This window comes from Oncorhynchus masou, chromosome 32 (genome assembly GCF_036934945.1).
Source record: "Oncorhynchus masou masou isolate Uvic2021 chromosome 32, UVic_Omas_1.1, whole genome shotgun sequence".
In the NCBI taxonomy this organism is placed as follows: Eukaryota; Metazoa; Chordata; class Actinopteri; order Salmoniformes; family Salmonidae; genus Oncorhynchus; species Oncorhynchus masou.
Window position 1 is genome coordinate 17,820,305 of NC_088243.1, and position 23,247 is coordinate 17,843,551.

At 43.8% G+C, this 23,247-nt stretch overlaps 1 protein-coding gene across 1 annotated transcript in view; it reads right to left on the reverse strand.

Moving 5' to 3' along the window:
- Positions 1-1,296: 1,296 nt before the first annotated feature.
- The window catches only part of LOC135527157 (neuronal PAS domain-containing protein 3-like), a 435,357-nt gene continuing 413,406 nt past the window's right edge, over positions 1,297-23,247 (reverse strand). The window contains exons 10-12 of the mRNA XM_064955797.1: positions 16,040-16,187; positions 6,748-6,863; positions 1,297-6,023 (exon numbers count right to left, since the gene is read on the reverse strand). Of these exons, the coding sequence (XP_064811869.1) occupies positions 4,582-6,023; positions 6,748-6,863; positions 16,040-16,187 (1,706 nt within the window). The 3' untranslated portion in view covers positions 1,297-4,581. The remainder of the gene's footprint in view (positions 6,024-6,747; positions 6,864-16,039; positions 16,188-23,247) is intronic.

Below are 23,247 nucleotides of genomic sequence, written 5' to 3' on the forward strand. Positions count from 1 at the left end.
TATATTCCAATTAGACTGGTTTTGGATTTCTCTCTGACCAAGATGGCTGCAATTTTTGCCCCATTATGGAACTCATGGTTTATGACATAGCCCCTCTTGTAATGTAATAGGATCTCTACGGTTGAGATCCAAACTGAGTCCCCCGCAAAAAGTATGTTGCTTATGCCTGGAGCCGGCCTTGCATTCAAATGATCATGGAACCAACGTCAGACTTGCTGTTCTCATAGGGGGCCATTTCATTTACCAGGTGTAACACCTAAAAAATAGTTATTACCAGGTTCCGAAGCATGAAAGTTACCAGATTTTCGAAACAACAGTTGAGTTAAAAGAAAAAAGAAGAAAATCACTCAAAATGATCATATAATTTACTGCATTTATTACAGATGTAGTTAGTCATTTATCACATTATGATAAATGATATTAACAGATTATGCTCATTAAAAAAACACCAATAGAGAGACATTTGATGGCTTGGGCATCCTTTTTCTAGACAGGCCTTGTCTGCAATATCTGGGGAAAGTGGTCACATTTTTTTTTACACATTTTCTTCTGCTTTGTGCCTTAGTCTAATGGTTGACCCATTACTCAAATCAAACGTATCTGCAGATAACTATGTCATTTCTTAAGACCTCATTGTTTTCTCTGCATTTACACGAGACGTCTCTCTATGCATGATACTGGGCAAACAAAATGAGAGACAAAACATTGTAGAGGGCATAGTTTGAAAGACAGTTTCCACTTTAAACTGGTATTATACCACAATGATATTGACAAGATCGTAAGATTGTCCGTACAAGGTGATGCGTGTGTGAGTGTTGTTCCATGTGATGATAGTCGGTTAATTTATCCTGTTAAAGTATTTCACACATGATCACAGTAATGTTATTTTATCCATGGGTGAGCTAACATAATACTGTGTGTGCTTTTATCTAAGTGACAATGTGAGTTAAATCACTGTACTGTAACAACCAGTACTAGCTGCCCTATGATTAATGATGTGACCAATCAGACTACATTAAATAATGACCAAAGTATTCTGATTGGAGGGGAATGAACCCAGACTGTGGTCTAACATAGCTACCATTATGGCAGGATTGTTAAGTGTGAACATACAGTACCTGAATGGATGTCCCAGCAATGTACACAGATTCCAACTAGGAAAAGCATTAGACCAGTATCACTTTTTTCAAGCAAGATCAGAAAAGAAAGGCAGAAAGAAAGAAAACTGAGGCAGCTTACTGAGGTGTGGGGCATTCATTGACATGAACGTAAAATAAATGATGCCAGATATTAACAAATCTTTGAGAAGTTTATTATGAATATGGCACCTGTTAGATGGTAAAAAAAAAGTGTTACAGACAGAAAACAACCATGGATGATGATGACAGGTTTATTTGAACAAATGGAAACCTACAAAAGTATAAAATAACCCTGTTGTAAAATGAAGTATGTACATTTCTGAAATTGCAGCATTATTAAAAAATGGAAATAAAAATGTTTAAAAAAAATATATACAAAATAAGCCAGGCACAAAGTTAGCTTCAGTTAGTTGTTGTTTTTCTTCAAAAATAAAAAATAAAACAAATAAAATAATAAATGTACCATAGTTCTCTTTTTAATATTTTAATTTGTTTGTATTTAGAATTTATAACACTGTTAACATTGATACTAAGAGAATCCCCTTCTCCTGTAGTATTCATCTACTTGGTTTCTCTTAAAATAATCTGTATAATTGTACAAGAAATTGTTAAAAACACAGACACAGTCTTCACAGGTAATGAAGTCATTTTTCATATTTAAACTTTAAACACTATGTATCTGACAGTAGCTGAGATTAGTTTAAGTTTAAATCAACAGCAATTCATTTTGACACAACACAGAGACATGAAAACAGCTCATCCTGCTGTTCTGTTGTAACATATGGGTGTATTTCCTGGTCCGTCCACAGTGTCTGTTTTAAGTGAGCTGTGCCCCCGACCCGACAGTCTCATCCCGCTTCGCTACGTCTTAGAAAACACTAACATCTAGGATAGAATCAATCTCAAGTGATGACACCAAGCTCCCCTGCAACCATTCCACCAATCAACCAACCCCAAACGTTAATTTTTTATTATTTTTTTTAACATTTATTTCATGACCTGGATTTAACAACACATCTACACAGAAACTACAGACACTGTTTCCTGATGTAGGGGAGTAGCCTGATTCAGTTCAAAAGACAAAGGCTCCCCCTCCCTTTGTTGGACAGACTAAAAAACACTGAACGTTGAGACAAAGCTGCTGGACCGAATGAAATCAAGTAAACTAACAATCCACTTAGTAAACATGCATTTCCAAAACATCTATAAAAATAGATTTATAGTGCGAAATATTTTTTATTTTAATTTCTGTAGAAATCTTTAAAATTGTTTATTGTCCTGAAATACTACCATCATCTTTTTGTCCTGTGAGTTGCATGGTCCTTGAAGTCAACAGGTTTGGTGGAAACCAATGAAATACACCCAATGCATACAAGAAGCACAAGGGACTCTGGGAATGTTTCACAACTGAGGCTTTTATGGTTCCAGTCTAGAAGATACATCTAAATGCTACTTTAGCTTTTTGTCGTAATTTTTCATAGGGTAGGTAAATGCAAGCTGGAAACTGTAAACCCAGAATTCCTCAATGGCAAAAAATGGCTCCTTAAACCTTTGAGCTAGTTAAGAGTCTTTTATCTCTGAGAGAAAGAGAGGTCTGTAGACTATACAACAGCAAAGCAACAGCAGAAACAGAAAGAAATACAGACAGAAGGAAGCAGCAAAAGGTGACGCTACATTGGAAGGCCACCACACGAAATCCACTAACCTCCACGGGTCCACTAAGACTGCAGAGGAGAAGGAGAGGGTTACACACATTCCCTGTCCAACCCCAGACTACAGATAAAGCACAGAGAAGACAAAGGACAAAACAGCTACATCAGCTCAGTAACACTGCATATAGTAACACACACTGAAATCGCTATGGAGACGGACAGCCAGTGACACTTACACATTGTACACGTTTACGGTTATCACGCTTAGTAATAGATTACTTGATGGACGGCTGTCAAAAGATGAAGTGACAGTTTTTCCATTTTATTACAATTTTTTTAAACAGTAATCACAGTGTTCTTAACACCAAACTGTGAGATAACTTTTTTGGCAACAGAGAAAAAATTAGGGAATGTGATTTTTCCAAAAACATATTCGTTTTGATTGAAACGCATGTCTCTTTCAGATATGTGATTTCAGGAATCGGACAAATGGCTGATGGAAGAACGGATTTGGGAGACTGACGTTGATAGTAGTGAGGTTTAGGATGTAAAAGAAAGAGGAAGGGTAGAGTAGAAAAAACAACCGACAGAAGCCAGTCAAAGTTAAACATTCATTTTTCAAGTTAATGATTCAAATTAGCCTCTGTTACACTGAGACTAGAAAGTGATCTAGTTTTCAAAAAATACAAACAAAATCAACCTGCTCCATATAGGTATATTCTATCCTTCAGGCCCAATCTGATTGAGCCCTTGAACTTGACTGAAGGGAGTAGTAATGAACACAAAACTATGTTGATTAGAAGTTTGACTCTCCCCAGCTGTCACTCAGTCACTCATCTCTGTGAGAGAGCTGTGGAACAGAAGAACCTACATCAGCCCGCTGAAGGAGGGTAGTAACTTGATGGAACAGTAGCACCATGGATCTGCAGAGGATGAGTGCATTCCAAATGGCATCCTATTCCCTAAGTAGTGCACTGCTTTTGACCAGAGCCCTATGGGTCCTGGTCAAAAGTAATGCAATAAATAGGGAACAGGGTGCCATTTGAGACATAACCGAGGAAATGGAACCGGGGGAATACTTGTATCCCACACCGACCTGTACTTGTTCCAAAGTCCTGGGATGTATAACATTCTATTCACAGGCAAATGCCCTGCTAAAATTGCTTTTTAATGCTTGATTTGCAAGTTAAATCTGTTCTATAAAAAATAAACAAAATGAATTATAAAATAAACTACTACACCCTTATTATGATCTAACCTTAAAACGTATTCCTTAAGGTTATTTCTATGACAATGTCAAACAGAGTAACATCCTTTTGTCATAGTCAACCTTGATCACATCAAGATATGAAGCAAAACCATCCAAGGGTTTCTTTCCATAGAAACACATCTTCCACCATCACTCCTTAAATACTCTAGACATCTTCATAAAGATGCAACATAATCAACTCAAATAAAAAGTAGTTTACCCCAGAGTCCAGTAGGAGACCAACGGTAATATGAATTCTCTGTAAGCAAAATGAATTCTTTACAATAAACAATAGTCAGTTGAGTTTGATCAGAGAAAATCTAATTAATAGTACTGAGGAGCAAGAAGTGGATGATTGATAGAATGGAGGTCAATAGAGAGAAAAGGATAGAAAGACAAGGAGCCATTCATTTCTAGTACACAAGCTCAATTGCTCAAATTCAAAATGCTAGAATATATTTATTTTCCACTTGAAACACAGTCTTATGCCTCAAAGAGTCTTTGACAGTTGAACACAGTAATATGGTCTTGGTGTTTTGCTCTAATCTTCTTTGCGCTCCAGAGTTTGTGTGGTGTGTATCCCGTTACTGTAGACAGGAAATGGAAGAGTAGAGAACAGTCCCTCTGCCGTGGTGAATACATTGGCTGCTGGCATCTGGGTGAGACTGGCGCCGGACATGGTACCCCCAAAAGGGCCAGCCATGTTGAGCCGGTGGACATGATGATACAGCATCTCCATGGGTGTCTTGGGGTCGATGCCAAAGCTGGGGCTACCGTTGACATCCACAAAGTTCATAGCGTGGGCCACATTGTTGGGCAGCAGGTTGGCGCCTGCCTGCATGGCCAGAGTGACGTCGGCGGGGGCGTAGCGGATGGTGCCAGTGGTGTAGACCCGTGAGGCAGCAGTGCTGGTCGTGGCGAGGGTGCCGGTGACCCGTTGGACCAGTGGAAGCGCCACGTTCCCGGCCTGCAGCCTCTGCAGGGCCTCCAGGTCGCTGGTGTACAGCAGGGAGGAGCCGGACGTGGTGGGGGTGCTCTGACATTGCTGGTTGTCGCGCGGCGAGGCCGAGAGGGGCGGGGACAGGGGGTCGGAGGTGGACCCAGAGCCAGAGGGAGGGGCCAGGCTGGCGGCGCTGGAGGCCGAGGAGGGGGCGCTGCTATAACCGCTGAAGGAGGGGGGTACGCCCTTCCTGGTACCTGCGCCCCCACTGCCCCCCTCTGTTCCTGGGGGAGTGAGCACTGAATCTGGGATGGAGACCTGCAGACTACCAGGCTGTGGGGAGGGGAAGGTATCGTGGGCTGGGACGGGCTTCGTCATGCTGTAGGGAGACTCGTTCCTGGAGATCTCTCTGTTGGGTGGGTAGTTCCAGATGATGCTGTCATTGTCGAAGTTGATGGGCTCGGACATTTCCGTTTTGATCTTGAGCACAGAGGCACTGGCAGGGGAGGGGGTCGGCAGGAGGGGGACAGCCCCAAGAAAGGTGTTAGAGCTGGGGGTGTCAGAGGAGAGGCACATACGTTTAGGACGACTACCGTCCCATTTCTGCTTTTTCCTCCTCTTCTTACGCTTCTGCTGCTTACTGGCAGCGGGGGTGGCGAGAGTCTCGGTGGCGCTGTCACAGGCTTTAAAGCTGTCGTCATCTTCCTCATCGTCATCATCATCTTCCTCTTCTTCAGAGGAGGAAGGTGAGCCGTGCAGCTCCACTCCTCCGTTTCCATCTCCGTAGTGCTCCACCTTGATGTGCAGGTCCTTCAGCCGGCCCAGTCTGCCCTCCTTGGTCTCCACCTCACAGTCGCTGGGCTCCAGATCGTCCTCGCTCTCCTGGCTCTCTGGGTTGGAGGAGCTGTCTCCCTCCTCCTGACGCCTCATCTCCTGCTCTGAGGACGACTGGCCCTGCTGCTGCTTTTTACTGTCTGTTTCCGGGTCCTCTGTGTTCTCAGTCTGGTTCCCCTTCCTGTCCCACTTGGAGTTCTCGTTGTCGTCTGAGAGAAAGGTTCCATTTAGTATACAGACTTCAACAGCACTCAAAAAAATCCATGTATACTGTATACATATCTGTCCAAAATAACCACTACAAATGAAATAATCTTTCATGCCCTTCATTAAGATCTTTTTAATGTTCAGTATTTTGCTATAAAGAGATACAGTATATGGAATATTCCCTTTACGCCTCAATTACAATAATTGACTTATTTACTCCACCACTGTGTTCTACTGCAGTTATAATAACGTCTGTCTGTCTGGTGCCTGGTGTGTTGGCTTGGCACCGATCATTCCCTGGATACTGAAGCAGTGGTGCTCTCCAACCGTACTGTCAGAGTGAGGAGGACAACTCTACCCAGCAGCAGCTGGCCTGGGCCACAACCCTCACCATGCCCGCTGGCATAGGGGGCACTGAGGGAGGCCTAGTGCCAATGGCCAATATGCTGGCTCTTTCCTCAGACTGTCATCCAAAATCATCCTCTCCCCTCCTGCCCCCTTGGCGGTACTCCATTGAATATGTTTGATTCAAAATTGTCCTCAAACTAATGATGAGGGCTTTTCTCCTCTTTCTCCATGGATGGCCACAGTATAATACAAGGTATGCTTTCTCTTAGGGAGTTTAGGCCAGGTTATACTGTAAAGAGCTTTGTGACAGCTGTTGATGTAAAAAGGGTTTTATCAATACCCTTATAATGATTTATTGATTGATTGATGGTACCATACCAGAGTTGTCCTTGGACTCGGACTCAGAGTCGGATGTCTCTGAAGACTCTGAGGCTTTCTCTGGAAGGTTGGGTAGCTGGGCGATGTCCATGGGTGTGTCCTTGTACTCTGGATTACTGAAGGAACAGACAATAGAGACAACCAAAAGCCTTTATAATCTGGATTACTGCAGGAACAGAAAACACAGAGGTCTTTATAATCTTGATTACTGCAGGAACAGACAACACAGAGATCTTTATAATCTGGATTAATGCAGGAACAGACAACACAGAGGTCTTTATAATCTGGATTACTGCAGGAACAGACAACACAGAGGTCTTTATAATCTGGATTAATGCAGGAACAGAAAACACAGAGGTCTTTATAATCTTGATTACTGCAGGAACAGACAACACAGAGATCTTTATAATCTTGATTACTGCAGGAACAGACAACACAGAGATCTTTATAATCTGGATTAATGCAGGAACAGACAACACAGAGGTCTTTATAATCTGGATTACTGGCAGGAACAGACAACACAGAGATCTTTATAATCTGGATTAATGCAGGAACAGACAACACAGAGATCTTTATAATCTTGATTACTGCAGGAACAGACAACACATAGGTCGTTATAATCTGGATTAATGCAGGAACAGACAACACATAGGTCTTTATAATCTGGATTAATGCAGGAACAGACAACACAGAGATCTTTATAATCTGGATTAATGCAGGAACAGACAACACATAGGTCTTTATAATCTGGATTACTGCAGGAACAGACAACACAGAGATCTTTATAATCTGGATTAATGCAGGAACAGACAACACAGAGGTCTTTATAATCTGGATTACTGCAGGAACAGACAACACAGAGATCTTTATAATCTGGATTAATGCAGGAACAGACAACACAGAGGTCTTTATAATCTGGATTAATGCAGGAACAGACAACACAGAGATCTTTATAATCTTGATTACTGCAGGAACAGACAACACATAGGTCGTTATAATCTGGATTACTGCAGGAACAGACAACACAGAGATCTTTATAATCTGGATTAATGCAGGAACAGACAACACAGAGATCTTTATAATCTTGATTACTGCAGGAACAGACAACACATAGGTCGTTATAATCTGGATTAATGCAGGAACAGACAACACATAGGTCGTTATAATCTGGATTACTGCAGGAACAGACAACACAGAGATCTTTATAATCTGGATTAATGCAGGAACAGACAACACAGAGATCTTTATAATCTTGATTACTGCAGGAACAGACAACACATAGGTCTTTATAATCTGGATTAATGCAGGAACAGACAACACATAGGTCTTTATAATCTGGATTAATGCAGGAACAGACAACACATAGGTCTTTATAATCTGGATTAATGCAGGAACAGACAACACATAGGTCGTTATAATCTGGATTACTGCAGGAACAGACAACACATAGATCTTTATAATCTGGATTAATGCAGGAACAGACAACACAGAGGTATTTATAATCTGGAAAACTGCAGGAAAAGACAATAGAGACAACCAGAGGAAGAGAAAGTCAGTGAGTGTGTTGAAATACACACTAATAATTAGATATTAAATGGATTATGGCATTTGGCAGATTATGCAATAGTCATGTAAACACTTAATTTAACTCGGTGGTTGGTAGCCTAGTGGTTAGAGCGTTGAACTCAAAACTGTAAAGGTTGCAAGATCGAATCCTTGAGCTGACAAGGTATACATTCTATCGTTCTGACCCTGAACAGGGCAGTTAACCCACTGTTCCTAGGCTGTCATTGAAAATAAGAATTTGTTCGTAACTGACTTGCCTAGTTAAATAAAGGTAAAATCTTAATTGGCGTAAGGTCAAAATTGAATTAAGCATACGCCGATTAAAACACCTGCTTTTCTGAACAATCTGTTGAATTATTAAGACATGTAAACACCTTAACCATCATTCCAGCGGTGTATTTGATCTGCACAGCGGTGTATTTGATCTGCACAGCGGTGTATTTGATCTGTACATGTCCCCTCTTTAGCGCGAGTGAAGTTCGGAACAACAATGTATGCGTCTTACAAGTCGTTTTCACATACAAACTTTATATGTCTGAACTCAGAAACAAACATGCTTCCTAAAAATAACATGTTCACTGTGGTAGAATGTTTATTTTGCTTGGCAATTTTCTGCATTTATCAGTGCCACTACTATATTCATCTGACTATCCACAATAATCGCATTATTGTGTGCATGTAACCATGCTCACTTTCTTTGCCAAAAGATAATCATTTAGAGCATATCGCTGCCAGGGATTGCAGAGAACACAGCATTTGACATTCTCCTAGTGTTCTGATTGATCCAGCTGTCCCTAAAGCAAAGCTCCTAACTCTTTGGCTCTCACAGCTGCTCTATGGGTCGGCAGAGGTGAGGAGAAATTTGGAAGGATATTGAGAAGATATATCTATTACAGTTGATGAGAGAAGGGTTCCTTCTTGTGCTGGCAGCTAAATTCAATATTTAGTAAATCCTTGGAAAAACAGCTTGTGTGTGTGTGTGTGTGTGTGTGTCTGGATCTAAAATTACAATAACATCTCAATCACTTTAGGATGCAGAGATAATTCTACAATGATCAATTCAATGGTGCCAATGGCAAAAACACATTTCATTAACAGTGCCTTATAGCAAACGAATACTGTCAGATACCGTTGAAAGTCGGAAGTTTACATACACCTTAGCCAAATTGTTACGGCTTTCTATAGGTGAAGGAGAGTCGGACCAAAATGCGGCGTGGCTATTGAGATTCATGTTTAATGAAAAAAAACACACTAAACACAAACACTACAAAACAATAAACGTAACGAAAACCAAAACAGCCTAATACTGGTGCAAACCAGTACACAACAGACATAAGGACAGGAAAAGGACAATCACCCACGAAACACTCAAAAGAATATGGCTGCCTAAATATGGTTCCCAATCAGAGACAACGATAAACACCTGCCTCTGATTGAGAACCACTTCAGACAGCCATAGACTAATCTAGAACACCCCACTAAGCTACAATCCCAATACCTATGAAAAACCCCAAGACAAAACACACCACATACAAAAACCCATGTCACACCCTGGCCTGACCAAATAGATAAAGAAAACACAAAATACTAAGACCAGGCCGTGACACAAATACATTTAAACTCAGTTTTTCACCATTCCTGACATTTAATCGTAGTCAGAATTTCATGTCTTAGGTCAGTTAGGATAACCACTTTATTTTAAGAATGTGAAATGTCAGGACAATAGGAGAGAGAATGATTTATTTCAGCTTTTATTTCTTTCATCACATTCCCTGTGGGTCAGAAGTTTTCATACACTCAATTAGTATTTGGTATCATTGCCTTTAAATTGCTTCACTTGGGTCAAACGTTTCCACAAGCTTCCCACAATAAGTTGGGTGAATTTTGGCCCATTCCTCCTGACATAGCTCGTGTAACCAAGTCAGGTTTATAGGCCTCCTTGCTCGCATACGTTTTCAGTTCTGCCCACAAATTTTCTACAGAATTGAGGTCAGTGTCATGTCTTGTTATGTCTGTTCCTGTCCTTTCTCTTCATTCTCTCTCTCTGCTGGTCTTTTTAGGTTACCTTCTCTGTCTCTCATTCCTCAGCTGTTCTACATCTGCCCTAACTAGCTCATTCTCTCTTTCCCCACCTGTTCTCTCTTCCCCCTCTGATTAGGTCTCTATTTCTTTCTCTGTTCCTGCTACTTTCAGTGTCTGATTCTTGTTTGTGTTTTTTGATGCCAGAAGCAAGCTGTCGTCTCGTTTGCTTCCACCTTGTCCTGTCCTGTCTGAGTCTGCATGCATGGCAGGTGCAACCTGCATTATACTACGTTCTTTTGTTCCATTGACTACGTTGGAAGAAGATTTATGCCATTCCTGTTTTTTATTAAAGAACTCTGTTTTCTGTTAAAACCGCGTTTGGGTCTTCACTCAAGTTCATAACAGAAGAATCAGACCAAGAATGGACCCAGCGGCTCCGGACCCTTTTCACTCCGCCGTCGAGATCCAGGGAGCGATGCTAGGCAGACACGAGGAGGAATTGTCTGCTGCTCAACATGCCGTTGAGACCCTGGCCGTCCAAGTCTCCGACCTCACAAGACGGGTTCACCAACTCCACCTCGATCCACCGCCCACTTCCAGGGTTTCCGAGTCTCCGGAGCCCAGGATCAACAACCCGCCGTGTTACTCTGGGGAGCCCACTGAGTGCCGCTCATTCCTCACTCAGTGTGATGTGGTGTTCTCTCTCCAGCCCAACACTTACTCCAGGAGCGCAGCCCGCATCGCCTACGTCATTTCTCTCCTTACCGGACGGGCGCGTGAGTGGGGCACGGCAGTCTGGGAGGCGAGGGCTGAGTGTATTAACCAGTATCAGGACTTTAAGGAGGAGATGATACGGGTTTTTGACCGTTCTGTTTTTGGCGAGGAGGCTTCCAGGGCCCTGTCTTCCCTATGTCAGGGGAATAGATCCATAACGGATTATTCTATTGAGTTTCGCACTCTCGCTGCCTCTAGTGACTGGAACGAGCCGGCTTTGCTCGCTCGTTTTCTGGAGGGTCTCCACGTCGAGGTTAAGGATGAGATCCTCTCCCGGGAGGTTCCTTCCAGTCTGGACTCCTTAATAGCTCTCGCTATTCGCATAGAGCGACGGTTTGATCTTCGTCGCCGAGCTCGTGGAAAGGAGCTCACGTTCTCCGTTGCTCCCCTCTCCACATCACTGCCACCTGCCGCATCACTGCCACCCTCCTCCGCCGGCTCGGATGCTGAGCCTATGCAGCTGGGGGTATTCGCATCTCGGCCAAGGAGAGGGAACGGAGAATCACCAATCGCCTCTGCCTCTACTGCGGCTCCGCTGGTCATTTTGTCACCTCATGTCCAGTAAAAGGCCAGAGCTCATCAGTAAGAGGAGGGCTACTGGTGAGCGCAACTACTCAGGCCTCTCCTTCTGGATCACGCACTACCTTTCCGGTCCATCTCCGCTGGCCCGGTTCATCTGCTTCCTGCAGTGCCTTGATAGACTCTGGGGCGGAGGGCTGTTTTATGGACGAGACCTGGGCTCGGGAACATGACATTCCTCTCAGACAGTTAGGGGAGCCCAGGGCCTTGTTCGCTTTAGATGGTAGTTCTCTCCCCAAGATTCAGCGTGAGACGCTGCCTTTAACCCTCACTGTCTCTGGTAATCATAGCGAAACCATTTCTTTTTTAATTTTTCGTTCACCTTTTACACCTGTTGTTTTGGGTCATCCCTGGCTAGTGCGCCATAACCCTTCTATTAATTGGTCTAGTAATACTATCCTATCCTGGAATGTTTCTTGTCATGTAACCTGTTTAATGTCTGCTATCCCTCCTGTTTCCTCTGTCTCTTCTTCACAGGAGGAGCCTGGCGATTTGACAGGGGTGCCGGAGGAGTATCACGATCTGCGCACGGTGTTCAGTCGTTCCAAGGCCACTTCTCTCCCTCCACACCGGTCGTATGACTGTAGTATTGATCTCCTTCCGGGAACTACTCCCCCGGGGTAGATTATACTCTCTGTCGGCTCCCGAACGTAAGGCTCTCGAGGATTATTTGTCGGTTTCGCTCGACGCCGGTACCATAGTCTCCTCCTCCTCCCCCGCCGGCGCGGGGTTCTTTTTTTGTTCAGAAGAAGGACGGGTCCCTGCGCCCATGCGTGGATTATCGAGGGCTGAATGACATAACAGTTAAGAATCGTTATCCGCTTCCTCTTATGTCTTCAGCCTTCGAGATCCTGCAGGGAGCCAGGTTTTTCACCAAATTGGACCTTCGTAACGCCTACCATCTCGTGCGCATCAGGGAGGGGGACGAGTGGAAGACGGCGTTTAACACTCCGTTAGGGCACTTTGAATACCGGGTTCTTCCTTTCGGCCTCGTTAACGCTCCAGCTGTCTTTCAGGCACTAGTTAACGACGTCCTGAGAGACATGCTGAACATTTTTGTTTTCGTTTACATGGATGATATCCTGATTTTTTCACCGTCTCTCTCGATTCATGTTCAGCACGTGCGACGCGTCCTCCAGCGCCTTTTGGAGAACTGTCTTTATGTGAAGGCTGAGAAGTGCACTTTTCATGCCGCCTCTGTCCCTTTTCTCGGTTCCGTTATTTCCGCTGAGGGCATTAAGATGGATCCCGCTAAGGTCCAGGCTGTCATTGATTGGCCCGTTCCTAAGTCACGCGTCGAGCTGCAGCGCTTTCTGGGCTTCGCTAATTTCTACCGTCGTTTCATCCGTAATTTCGGTCAGGTGGCAGCTCCTCTCACAGCCCTTACTTCTGTTAAGACGTGCTTTAAGTGGTCCGTTTCCGCCCAGGGAGCTTTTGATCTTCTTAAGAATCGTTTTACATCCGCACCTATTCTTGTTACACCTGACATCTCTAGACAGTTTGTTGTTGAGGTTGACGCGTCAGAGGTGGGCGTGGGAGCCATTCTTTCTCAGCGCTCTCTCTGACGGCAAGGTCCATCCTTGCGCGTTTTTCTCTCATCGCTTATCGCCGTCAGAACGTAACTATGATGTTGGTAATCGCGAACTGCTCGCCATCCGCTTAGCCCTAGGCGAATGGCGACAGTGGTTGGAGGGGGCGACCGTTCCTTTTGTCGTTTGGACTGACCATAGGAACCTTGAGTACATCCGTTCAGCCAAACGACTTAATGCGCGTCAGGCTCGTTGGGCTCTGTTTTTCGCTCGTTTCGAGTTTGTTATTTCTTATCGTCCGGGCTCTAAAAACACCAAACCTGATGCTTTATCTCGTCTCTTCAGTTCTTCTGAGGTCTCCACCGACCCCGATGGGATTCTCCCTGAGGGGCGTGTTGTCGGGTTGACTGTCTGGGGAATTGAGAGGCAGGTAAAGCAAGCACTCGCTCACACTCCGTCGCCGCGAGCTTGTCCTAGGAACCTTCTGTTCGTTCCCGTTCCTACTCGTCCGGCCGTTCTTCAGTGGGCCCACTCTGCCAAGTTAGCCGGCCACCCCGGCCTTCGGGGTACGCTCGCTTCCATTCGCCAGCGTTTCTGGTGGCCCACTCGGGAACGTGACGCGCGATTTGTCGCCGCTTGTTCGGTCTGCGCGCAGACTAAATCTGGGAACTCTCCTCCTGCCGGCCGTCTCAGACCGCTTCCCATTCCCTCTCGACCGTGGTCTCACATCGCTTTAGATTTTATCACCGGACTGCCTTCATCAGCGGGGAAGACAGTTATTCTTACGGTTGTCGATAGATTCTCTAAGGCGGCTCATTTCATTCCTCTCGATAAGCTCCCTTCTGCTAAGGAGACGGCTCAGATCATTATCGAGAATGTTTTCCGAATTCATGGCCTTCCGTCTGACGTCGTTTCCGACAGAGGCCCGCAGTTCACGTCTCAATTTTGGAGGGAGTTTTGCCGTTTGATTGGGGCTTCCGTCAGTCTCTCGTCCGGCTTTCATCCCCAGTCTAACGGTCAAGCCGAACGGGCCAATCAGACTGTTGGTCGCATTTTACGCAGTCTTTCTTTTCGTAACCCTGCGTCTTGGTCAGAACAGCTCCCTGGGCAGAGTACGCCCACAACTCGCTTCCCTCGTCTGCTACCGGTCTATCCCCTTTTCAGTGTAGCCTCGGGTACCAGCCTCCGCTGTTCTCATCTCAGCTCGCCGAGTCCTGCGTCCCCTCCGCTCAGGCTTTTGTCCAGCGTTGCGAGCGCACCTGGAAGGGGGTCAGGTCGGCACTTTGCCGTAATAGGGCGCAGACTGTGAGGGCCGCTAATAAGCGTAGGACCAAGAGTCCTAGATATTGTTGCGGTCAGAGAGTATGGCTCTCCACTCAGAACCTTCCCCTTAAGACAGCTTCTCGCAAGTTGGCCCCGCGGTTCATTGGTCCGTTCCGTATTTCCCAGGTCATTAATCCTGTCGCAGTGCGACTTCTTCTCCCGCGCTATCTTCGTCGCGTTCACCCGGTCTTCCATGTCTCCTGTGTTAAGCCCGTTCTTCGCGCCCCCGCTCGTCCCTCCCCCCCCATCCTTGTCGAGGGCGCACCCATCTACAGGGTTCGTAAGATTTTGGACATGCGCCCTCGGGGCCGTGGTCATCAGTACCTAGTGGATTGGGAGGGGTACGGTCCTGAGGAGAGGAGTTGGGTTCCCTCTCGGGACGTGCTGGACCGTTCGCTGATCGATGATTTCCTCCGTTGCCGCCAGGTTTCCTCCTCGAGTGCGCCAGGAGGCGCTCGGTGAGTGGGGGGGGTACTGTCATGTCTTGTTATGTCTGTTCCTGTCCTTTCTCTTCATTCTCTCTCTCTGCTGGTCTTTTTAGGTTACCTTCTCTGTCTCTCATTCCTCAGCTGTTCTACATCTGCCCTAACTAGCTCATTCTCTCTTTCCCCACCTGTTCTCTCTTCCCCCTCTGATTAGGTCTCTATTTCTTTCTCTGTTCCTGCTACTTTCAGTGTCTGATTCTTGTTTGTGTTTTTTGATGCCAGAAGCAAGCTGTCGTCTCGTTTGCTTCCACCTTGTCCTGTCCTGTCTGAGTCTGCATGCATGGCAGGTGCAACCTGCATTATACTACGTTCTTTTGTTCCATTGACTACGTTGGAAGAAGATTTATGCCATTCCTGTTTTTTATTAAAGAACTCTGTTTTCTGTTAAAACCGCGTTTGGGTCTTCACTCAAGTTCATAACAGTCAGGGCATTGTGATGGCCACTTCAATACCTTGACTTTGTTGTCATTAAGCCATTTTCTGGAATTTTCCAAGCTGTTTAAAGGCACAGTCAACTTAGTGTATGTAAACTTCTGACCCACTGGAATTGCGATACAGTGAATTATAAGGGAAATAATCTCTCTGTAACAATTGTTGGGGGAAAAACAAAGTAGATGTCCTAACCGACTTGCCAAAACTATAGTTTGTTAACAAGAAATGTGTGGAGTGCTTTAAAAACTAGTTTTAATGACTCCAACCTAAGTGTATGTAAACTTCTGACTTCAACTGTAAAATAAAAATAAAAATAAAAATAGCATATTTAATGAAAATGAATGACCAATCTTGTGTTCGCTTGTGTTTGCTTCTTGGTGTAGCTGACTCTATGTGTACTTTCCCAAACGGCATCCCATTTCCTATACAGAATAGTGCATTACTTTTGACCAGTACCCTATGGGCCCTGGTCAAAAGTAGTGTACTACACAGGGAAAAGGGTGCCATTTTGGAAGCAGACTGTTTTTGGGAACTGGCTGGCTGTCATGTGTTGGGTGGTTCACAGATGGGGCCCAGCCTTACCTGAGTACGTAGTTGACCCAGATGATGTTCTTTTCATTGCCATTCTTGGCATTGATGGCGATGGTGGCACTGGACTGGATCCAGATGTACCCACCGTTCTTCTGGATCCAGCGGTAGTACTTGGTCACACACTGGCCTTTGTTTATCACTGGGGTGGAGAGAGGAGAGAGTAGAGAGAAGGGGAGAGGAGGGAGGGGGGAGGACAGAGGAAAGAGGAGGTGAGTGAGCAAAGAGAAGAGAGGAGAAGAGGACATTAGATACAGTAAGAGGGATACAGGGGAGGAAAGAAAGGAGAGAGACCATCAGGTGGCATCCAACAGCTGTGTGAGGGGCTGTGCTGCTCTCTGCTCTAGCTACTTTCATTAATCAAGTTCTCTGACTGGCTAAAACAGGAACGGGGATGCTGCACAGGGTACACTATTAAATACCTCAGAGGACAGTGTGTGTGCTGATCTGGAAACCAACGACGAGGGAACAATACATACGTAATATGGAATGAATGAGAGTCAATCGGGACCAGTATACACCAGTTGTAACAATGGTAAAGATATAACTCTGTAGGTGTGTGATTTCAGGATAGAAACAGAACACACAAACATTGTACAGTGTACGACTAGTTTGTTAGTTAGATAGAGAGATTGAATTTTAATTTATGGGTCTTGATTTCCTGGTTAGGGATAGGCAAGGGGTGTAATTATAGGGTAGATGCTTAAAATCAGATTGTTTTCTGATTAAAAAAATAGTGCATCACTATGTCTGGCTGCTTTGAGGCTGGCTGCAGTGAGCCTCTCCCACCACCTGGTGGCACTGTGAGTCTGTATCAGCTACTAACTGCACCACACTACATTACATTACACAACACTAAACTACACTCTGCTGGTTGTGTCCTTGTCCTGTCTGCCTTTGCATAAGTGAAGATGCTCTGGCAGTCGCAATACATCAGGCTAAATTAACCGCTCAATGATCTCAATCAATATGTATTTGCATTAATCATGGCGCTCTAAAACAGAAACAGTCAGAATCTGAGCAAGGTAGTAAATGCATATTGTTATTTTAATTGCAGCTACAAATAGCCTCTACCATAAAAATACTTCCACGAGGGGGGATGATTTACAGTTGAAGTCGAAAGTTTACATACACTTAGGTTGGAGTCATTAAAACTAGTTTTTAAAGCACTCCACACATTTCTTGTTAACAAACTATAGTTTTGGCAAGTCGGTTAGGACATCTACTTTGTTTTTCCCCCAACAATTGTTACAGACAGATTATTTCCCTTATAATTCACTGTATCGCAATTCCAGTGGGTCAGAAGTTTACATACACTAAGTTGACTGTGCCTTTAAACAGCTTGGAAAATTCCAGAAAATTATGTCATGGCTTTAGAAGCTTCTGATAGGTCGATTTACATAATTTGAGTCAATTGGAGGTGTGCCCACGGATGAATTTCAAGGACTACCTTCAAACTCAGTGCCTTTTTGCTTGACATCATGGGAAAATCAAAAGAAATCAGCCAAGACCTCAGAATCTTTTGGTCTGGATCATCCTTGGGAGCAATTTCCAAACGCTTGAAGGTACCACATTCATCTGTACAAACAATAGTACACAAGTATAAACACCATGGGACCACGCAGCCATCATACCGCTCAGGAAGGAGACACGTTCTGTCTCCTAGAGATGAACGTACTTTGGTGCGAAACGTGCAAATCAATCCCAGAACAACAGCAAAGGACCTTGTGAAGATGCTGGAGGAAACAGGTACAAAAGTATCTATATCCACAGTAAAACGAGTCCTATATCGACATAACTTGAAAGGACGATCAGCAAGGAAGAAACCACTGCTACAAAACTGTCATAATGCAGACAACGGTTTGCAACTGCACATGGGGACAAAGATCCGACTTTTTGGTCTGTCCTCTGGTCTGATGAAACAAAAATCAAACTGTTTGGCCATAATGACCATCATTATGTTTGGAGGAAAAAGGGTGAGGCTTGCAAGTCAAAGAACATCATCCCAACCGTGAAGCACAGGGGTGGCAGCATCATGTTGTGGGGGTGCTTTGCTGCAGGAGGGACTGGTGCACTTCGCAAAATAGATGACAGAAGCAACATCTCAACATCTCAGTCAGGAAGTTAAAGCTTGGTCGCAAATGGGTCTTCCAAATGGACAATGACCCCAAGCATACTTCCAAAGTTGTGGCAAAATGGCTTAAGGACAACAAAGTCAAGGTATTGGAGTGGCCATCACAAAGCCATGACCGCAATCCTATAGAACATTTGTGGACAGAACTGAAAAAGTGTGTGCGAGCAAGGAGGCCTACAAACCTGACCCAGTTACACTAACTATGTCAGGAGGAATGGGCCAAAATTCACCCAACTTATTGTGGGAAGCTTGTGGAAGGCTTTCTGAAACGTTTGACCCAAGAGAAACAATTTAAAGGCAATGCTACCAAATACTAATTGAGTGTATGTAAACGTCTGACCCACTGGGAATGTGATGAAAGAAATAAAAGCTGAAATAAATCATTCTCTCTACTATTATTCTGACATTTCACATTCTTAAAATAAAGTGGTGATCCTAACTGACCTAAGACATGGAATTCTTACTCGGATTAAATGTCAGGAATTGTGAAAAACTGAGTTTAAATGTATTTGACAAAGGTGTATGTAAACTTCCGACTTCAACTGTATATAAAAAGAATGCCAGTAATGAAAAAGTATTAGCATATAGAATGAAAAGAAAAGAAAGCTTACTACTGAGGAGGTCTAGTATACTGTAGTGCAGGGATGGGCAACTGGTGGCCCGTGGGTACCTTTCCAAAGACAAAAATATATATCGATTTTTTAAAATAATTTGGGGGTCTCAACTTACTGTAGAATACTAGAATACACAAGTTGCAATTTCAAAAAAATTGATTGTGAACTGTCACTGACAGTCAATCAATTAGCCCATGTCAGCATTAAAAAATGACTTATTGTAAATTAGTAAAATGGCCAACTATCTAAACTTGTAGTAATAATGGTTGAATTACCACTGCAAACATTTCTCTCTATGGCACCCTATGGCAAAATGTGTAGAATTTCAGAAAATGTGCTGTAAAACTGCTAAATATTCTCTCCGCCCCATGGCAAAATGGGTAGAATTACATGAAATTAGTTATAAAATTTGGTAAATGATTTATCTGCCCCATGGCAACGTGTAGATTTGCAGCAAATTTGCTTTAAAACTGCAAAATGCTTTAGAAGCCACAAGGCAAAATGTGTAGAATTGCAGGAAATCCACCAACCTTTCAGTTACTGGCCCAACGCTCTAACCTCTAGGCTACCTGCCACCCCACTGCTAAAATGTCAATTATTAACTCCTAGTATAAACCTCGATTTGTTATACTAGGAGTTAACAATGATAGGATATACACAATATACTACATTTGAAAAGGGAAAGATATAAACATTATTTAGATTATTTTCAGTTGAAAAGTCATTCATGATTATCCAAATATCCAAATATTGGATTCAAACTGCATCTACAATATTTGGGAACTGTAAATGTGATGGTTCTAATATTTTGGGAAATAATTAAGAATTGATATATTCAATCATTATACTGTATCTGCTGTGAGGATATTGAGTCATAATATTGATGGTCATGATTCATTTATTATTTTAGGATGTATTTATTACCATAATTATTTCAGGTAAAATATAAACATTTCCAAATCCTAACTCTAATCTTGGTAAATAACTTGACAAATCAAGTGTACACGGCAAACTCAAAATTCCACATATTCTAATCTCAGGCCGTCCTTGCAAATAAGAATTTGTTCTTAACTGACTTGCCTAGTTAAATAAAGGTTACACATTCTACAGTATAGCAAGTGAACTGTATATCTATGAAGGCACCAAACCTGGACCTCCGTATCTCTCTGCCTTTGAACATCAGAGCTCTCTCATCAGTATTAGCGTCATTACATTTACATGTTCTTATCCAGAGCAATTTAGAGGAGAAATTATTGTTAAGTGCACATCGACAGATTTTTCACCTAGTCGGCTCTGTGAGTCAAACCAGAGACCTTTTGTTTACTGGCCCAACACACGCAACCGCTAGCCTACTTGCATACCCAATACACGCAACCGCTAGCCTACCTGCATACCCAACACACGCAACCGCTAGCCTACCTGCATACCCAACACACGCAACCGCTAGCCTACCTGCATACCCAACATACGCAACCGCTAGCCTACCTGCATACCCAATACACTCCACCCCTGGCTTACCTGCATACCCAATACACTCCACCCCTGGCTTACCTGCATACCCAATACACTCCACCCCTGGCTTACCTGCATACCCAATACACTCCACCCCTGGCTTACCTGCATACCCAATACACTCCACCCCTGGCTTACCTGCATACCCAATACACTCCACCCCTGGCTTACCTGCATACCCAATACACTCCACCCCTGGCTTACCTGCATACCCAATACACTCCACCCCTGGCTTACCTGCATACCCAATACACTCCACCCCTGGCTTACCTGCATACCCAATACACTCCACCCCTGGCTTACCTGCATACCCAATACACTCCACCCCTGGCTTACCTGCATACCCAATACACTCCACCCCTGTCTTACCTGCATACCCAATACACTCCACCCCTGGCTTACCTGCATACCCAATACACTCCACCCCTGGCTTACCTGCATACCCAATACACTCCACCCCTGGCTTACCTGCATACCCAATACACTCCACCCCTGGCTTACCTGCATACCCAATACACTCCACCCCTGGCTTACCTGCATACCCAATACACACCACCCCTGGCTTACCTGGCACAATGTCTTTGCAGGTGAGTCTTTTTTAAAATGTTTACCTTGTCCACTTACAGTGCCGTTTTACGGTGCCGGAGTCGTCCAGGCATTAAAAGGAATACGGGCCCTTTAATCTGTCTCTTTCTCCTGCAGCCCCAGGCATGCCTGTAGGATGGCTCCACTCTCCCCTACTCTCTCTCTCTCTCGCTGTGAGCCTCTTCTCTCTCGCTCCTCTCCTCTCTTCTCCTCCTGTCCTTCAGTTTGTTTTAATCACTTGGATCCTGTCCATAACGCTGACTACCTTTCAGATACCCTTTACCTCAAGTGGCCCTTGCTTGCGACAAGGGGTGTCACCCACAGGAGGCTGCTGACGGGAGGACAGCTCATAATAATGGCTGGAATTGATTAAGTGGAATGGTATCAAACACATGAAAACCACTTGTTTGATGTGTTTGATAGCATTCCATTGATTCCGTTCCAGCCATTACCGTGAGCCCGTCCACCCCAATTAAGGTGCTACCAACACCTGGGGTGTCACCATCATATAAAAGTAAGTCATTTACACTGTGAAATTGCTTTATGAAAAGTCTTTTCAGTCCATCAGGGTATTATTGTAAAGGCAAACATTTTATGAATGAGGGAGGAGACAGAAAGGAATGTTCTCTTCTCTACCGGGTTTGACATTTTTGTCTGGTTTCACAAGAACATTCTGCCCGTATTGTGGCGAGTGGTTTTCTTCATGTTTTTCCTGAGGTACACTCTATTGTTGAAGCCCAAAGTTACTGTTTTCCAAAGCTTTGAATTTACAGCAACTTTGCCTGTGTCGTCAACATTCAACATTTCAGCTGTATTTTCCAGTATCTGTAGGGTCCTAACAAGTGAGCTGAGTTGGTTTTTATTAGAGTCAGTCTGAACTAGTCTCAGGAGACAGATTCTGGTAGTATGCCTGGAGGCAGATGGCTTAAGTCCTCAGAGATGTAAGTTCTTTCAGCTACAGTATCTCTCTCCATCTCATGAAAACCATCTCTTTTCCCCAGTCTGATATAACAGTCACTCAAAACCATTTGTCCCTACTGTGTATGCTACAGTTCAGTTATCAGATCGTCAGACTAACGCATGTCTTGGCTTAACATGTATCCTTCTGGAATGAATTAAAAAGAACCTTTCCAGTCATAGCACATGCGTTGATGAGTGAAGTATGAACCGTAGTGATGTACAAACACACAGTATAGATTTGGTCTATATGAAATGGAGTCTATGTGATCTTTTCACAGTCCTAGGACACGCTATGAATAAAAAGTTGAGCAACTAAATGGCCATATTATAAAGCTTGGACAAAAGCCAATTCATTTAAACACCTTCTCAAGTCTGATGGTTCACTTCTGACCTGGCGTCTAGAGAGTTGGCTAAGTGGAATAATACATTTCCTTCAGATCCAGTGACCTTGTCACCTTGCCTCACCAGCTGATTGCTGCTATTCACACCAAACCTCCACAGTATGTCAGAACATTTTTGGTAACGCTTCCTCTGAATACCCTCTTCATAATGCATTATCAGCACACGTATGATGCCTTATGAGCTATGCCCAATGCATGACTTAGCTAGCTATAAATATCTGCTCATATACATCTATAACTACATTTGATCAGTTATTTATCATCACAAAGGCCAAATGATCATCACATATGTTGTGATAATGTGACCGATGATGATAATGATGGGTTTATGTCATGGACATTAACCCTTTACACTTGTACGCATAGACAGGTTGAAAATTACAGATTTGGGCACTGGTAAGCGCCTAAATTGGAACGTAGTGGTTTTACAGTGGCATGCTATACATGACGTCAGAGCTCTGGCTTTGCGCTTCACAGCGCTGTATGGGTTCTGACTGACAGCTGTTCTGAACTTGAGCACCGCGTGGGACAATAAGTTGCTCCCATCCCTCCCACTAACTGGGCAACTTTTGCAAACGTTTTATTGTCTGAGTGAGGGAAATGCTGTAAATTGAGAGGACTCAATGTATTTTGAAAGATGAGACTTTGAGGATTATAATAAATACTGATTTGATGTCATACAAGCCAAACACCCGTGAGTCCAAATGTGCACTTCACATTTCCATATCATCAAACTCATGTCATATACAGTGTCAACGTTTATGATCACTATGTGTGATGTACAGTTCCAAGATGACATGACGTCACACCCTGGGTTGATCTGAACAGAATGTTTGTTTCTCTATTTTAAAGCTCACGCTCTCATCACTCCTTTCTATGCACACCAAAATGATGATCTGTTTCCCTGAGTTGCCTTGTGAAAAGCCCTACACTGTAAGATCCTATTTTATAACTTAGCAAGTCATGTTGGCAATAGAACAAGCTTCAAGTGAAGCC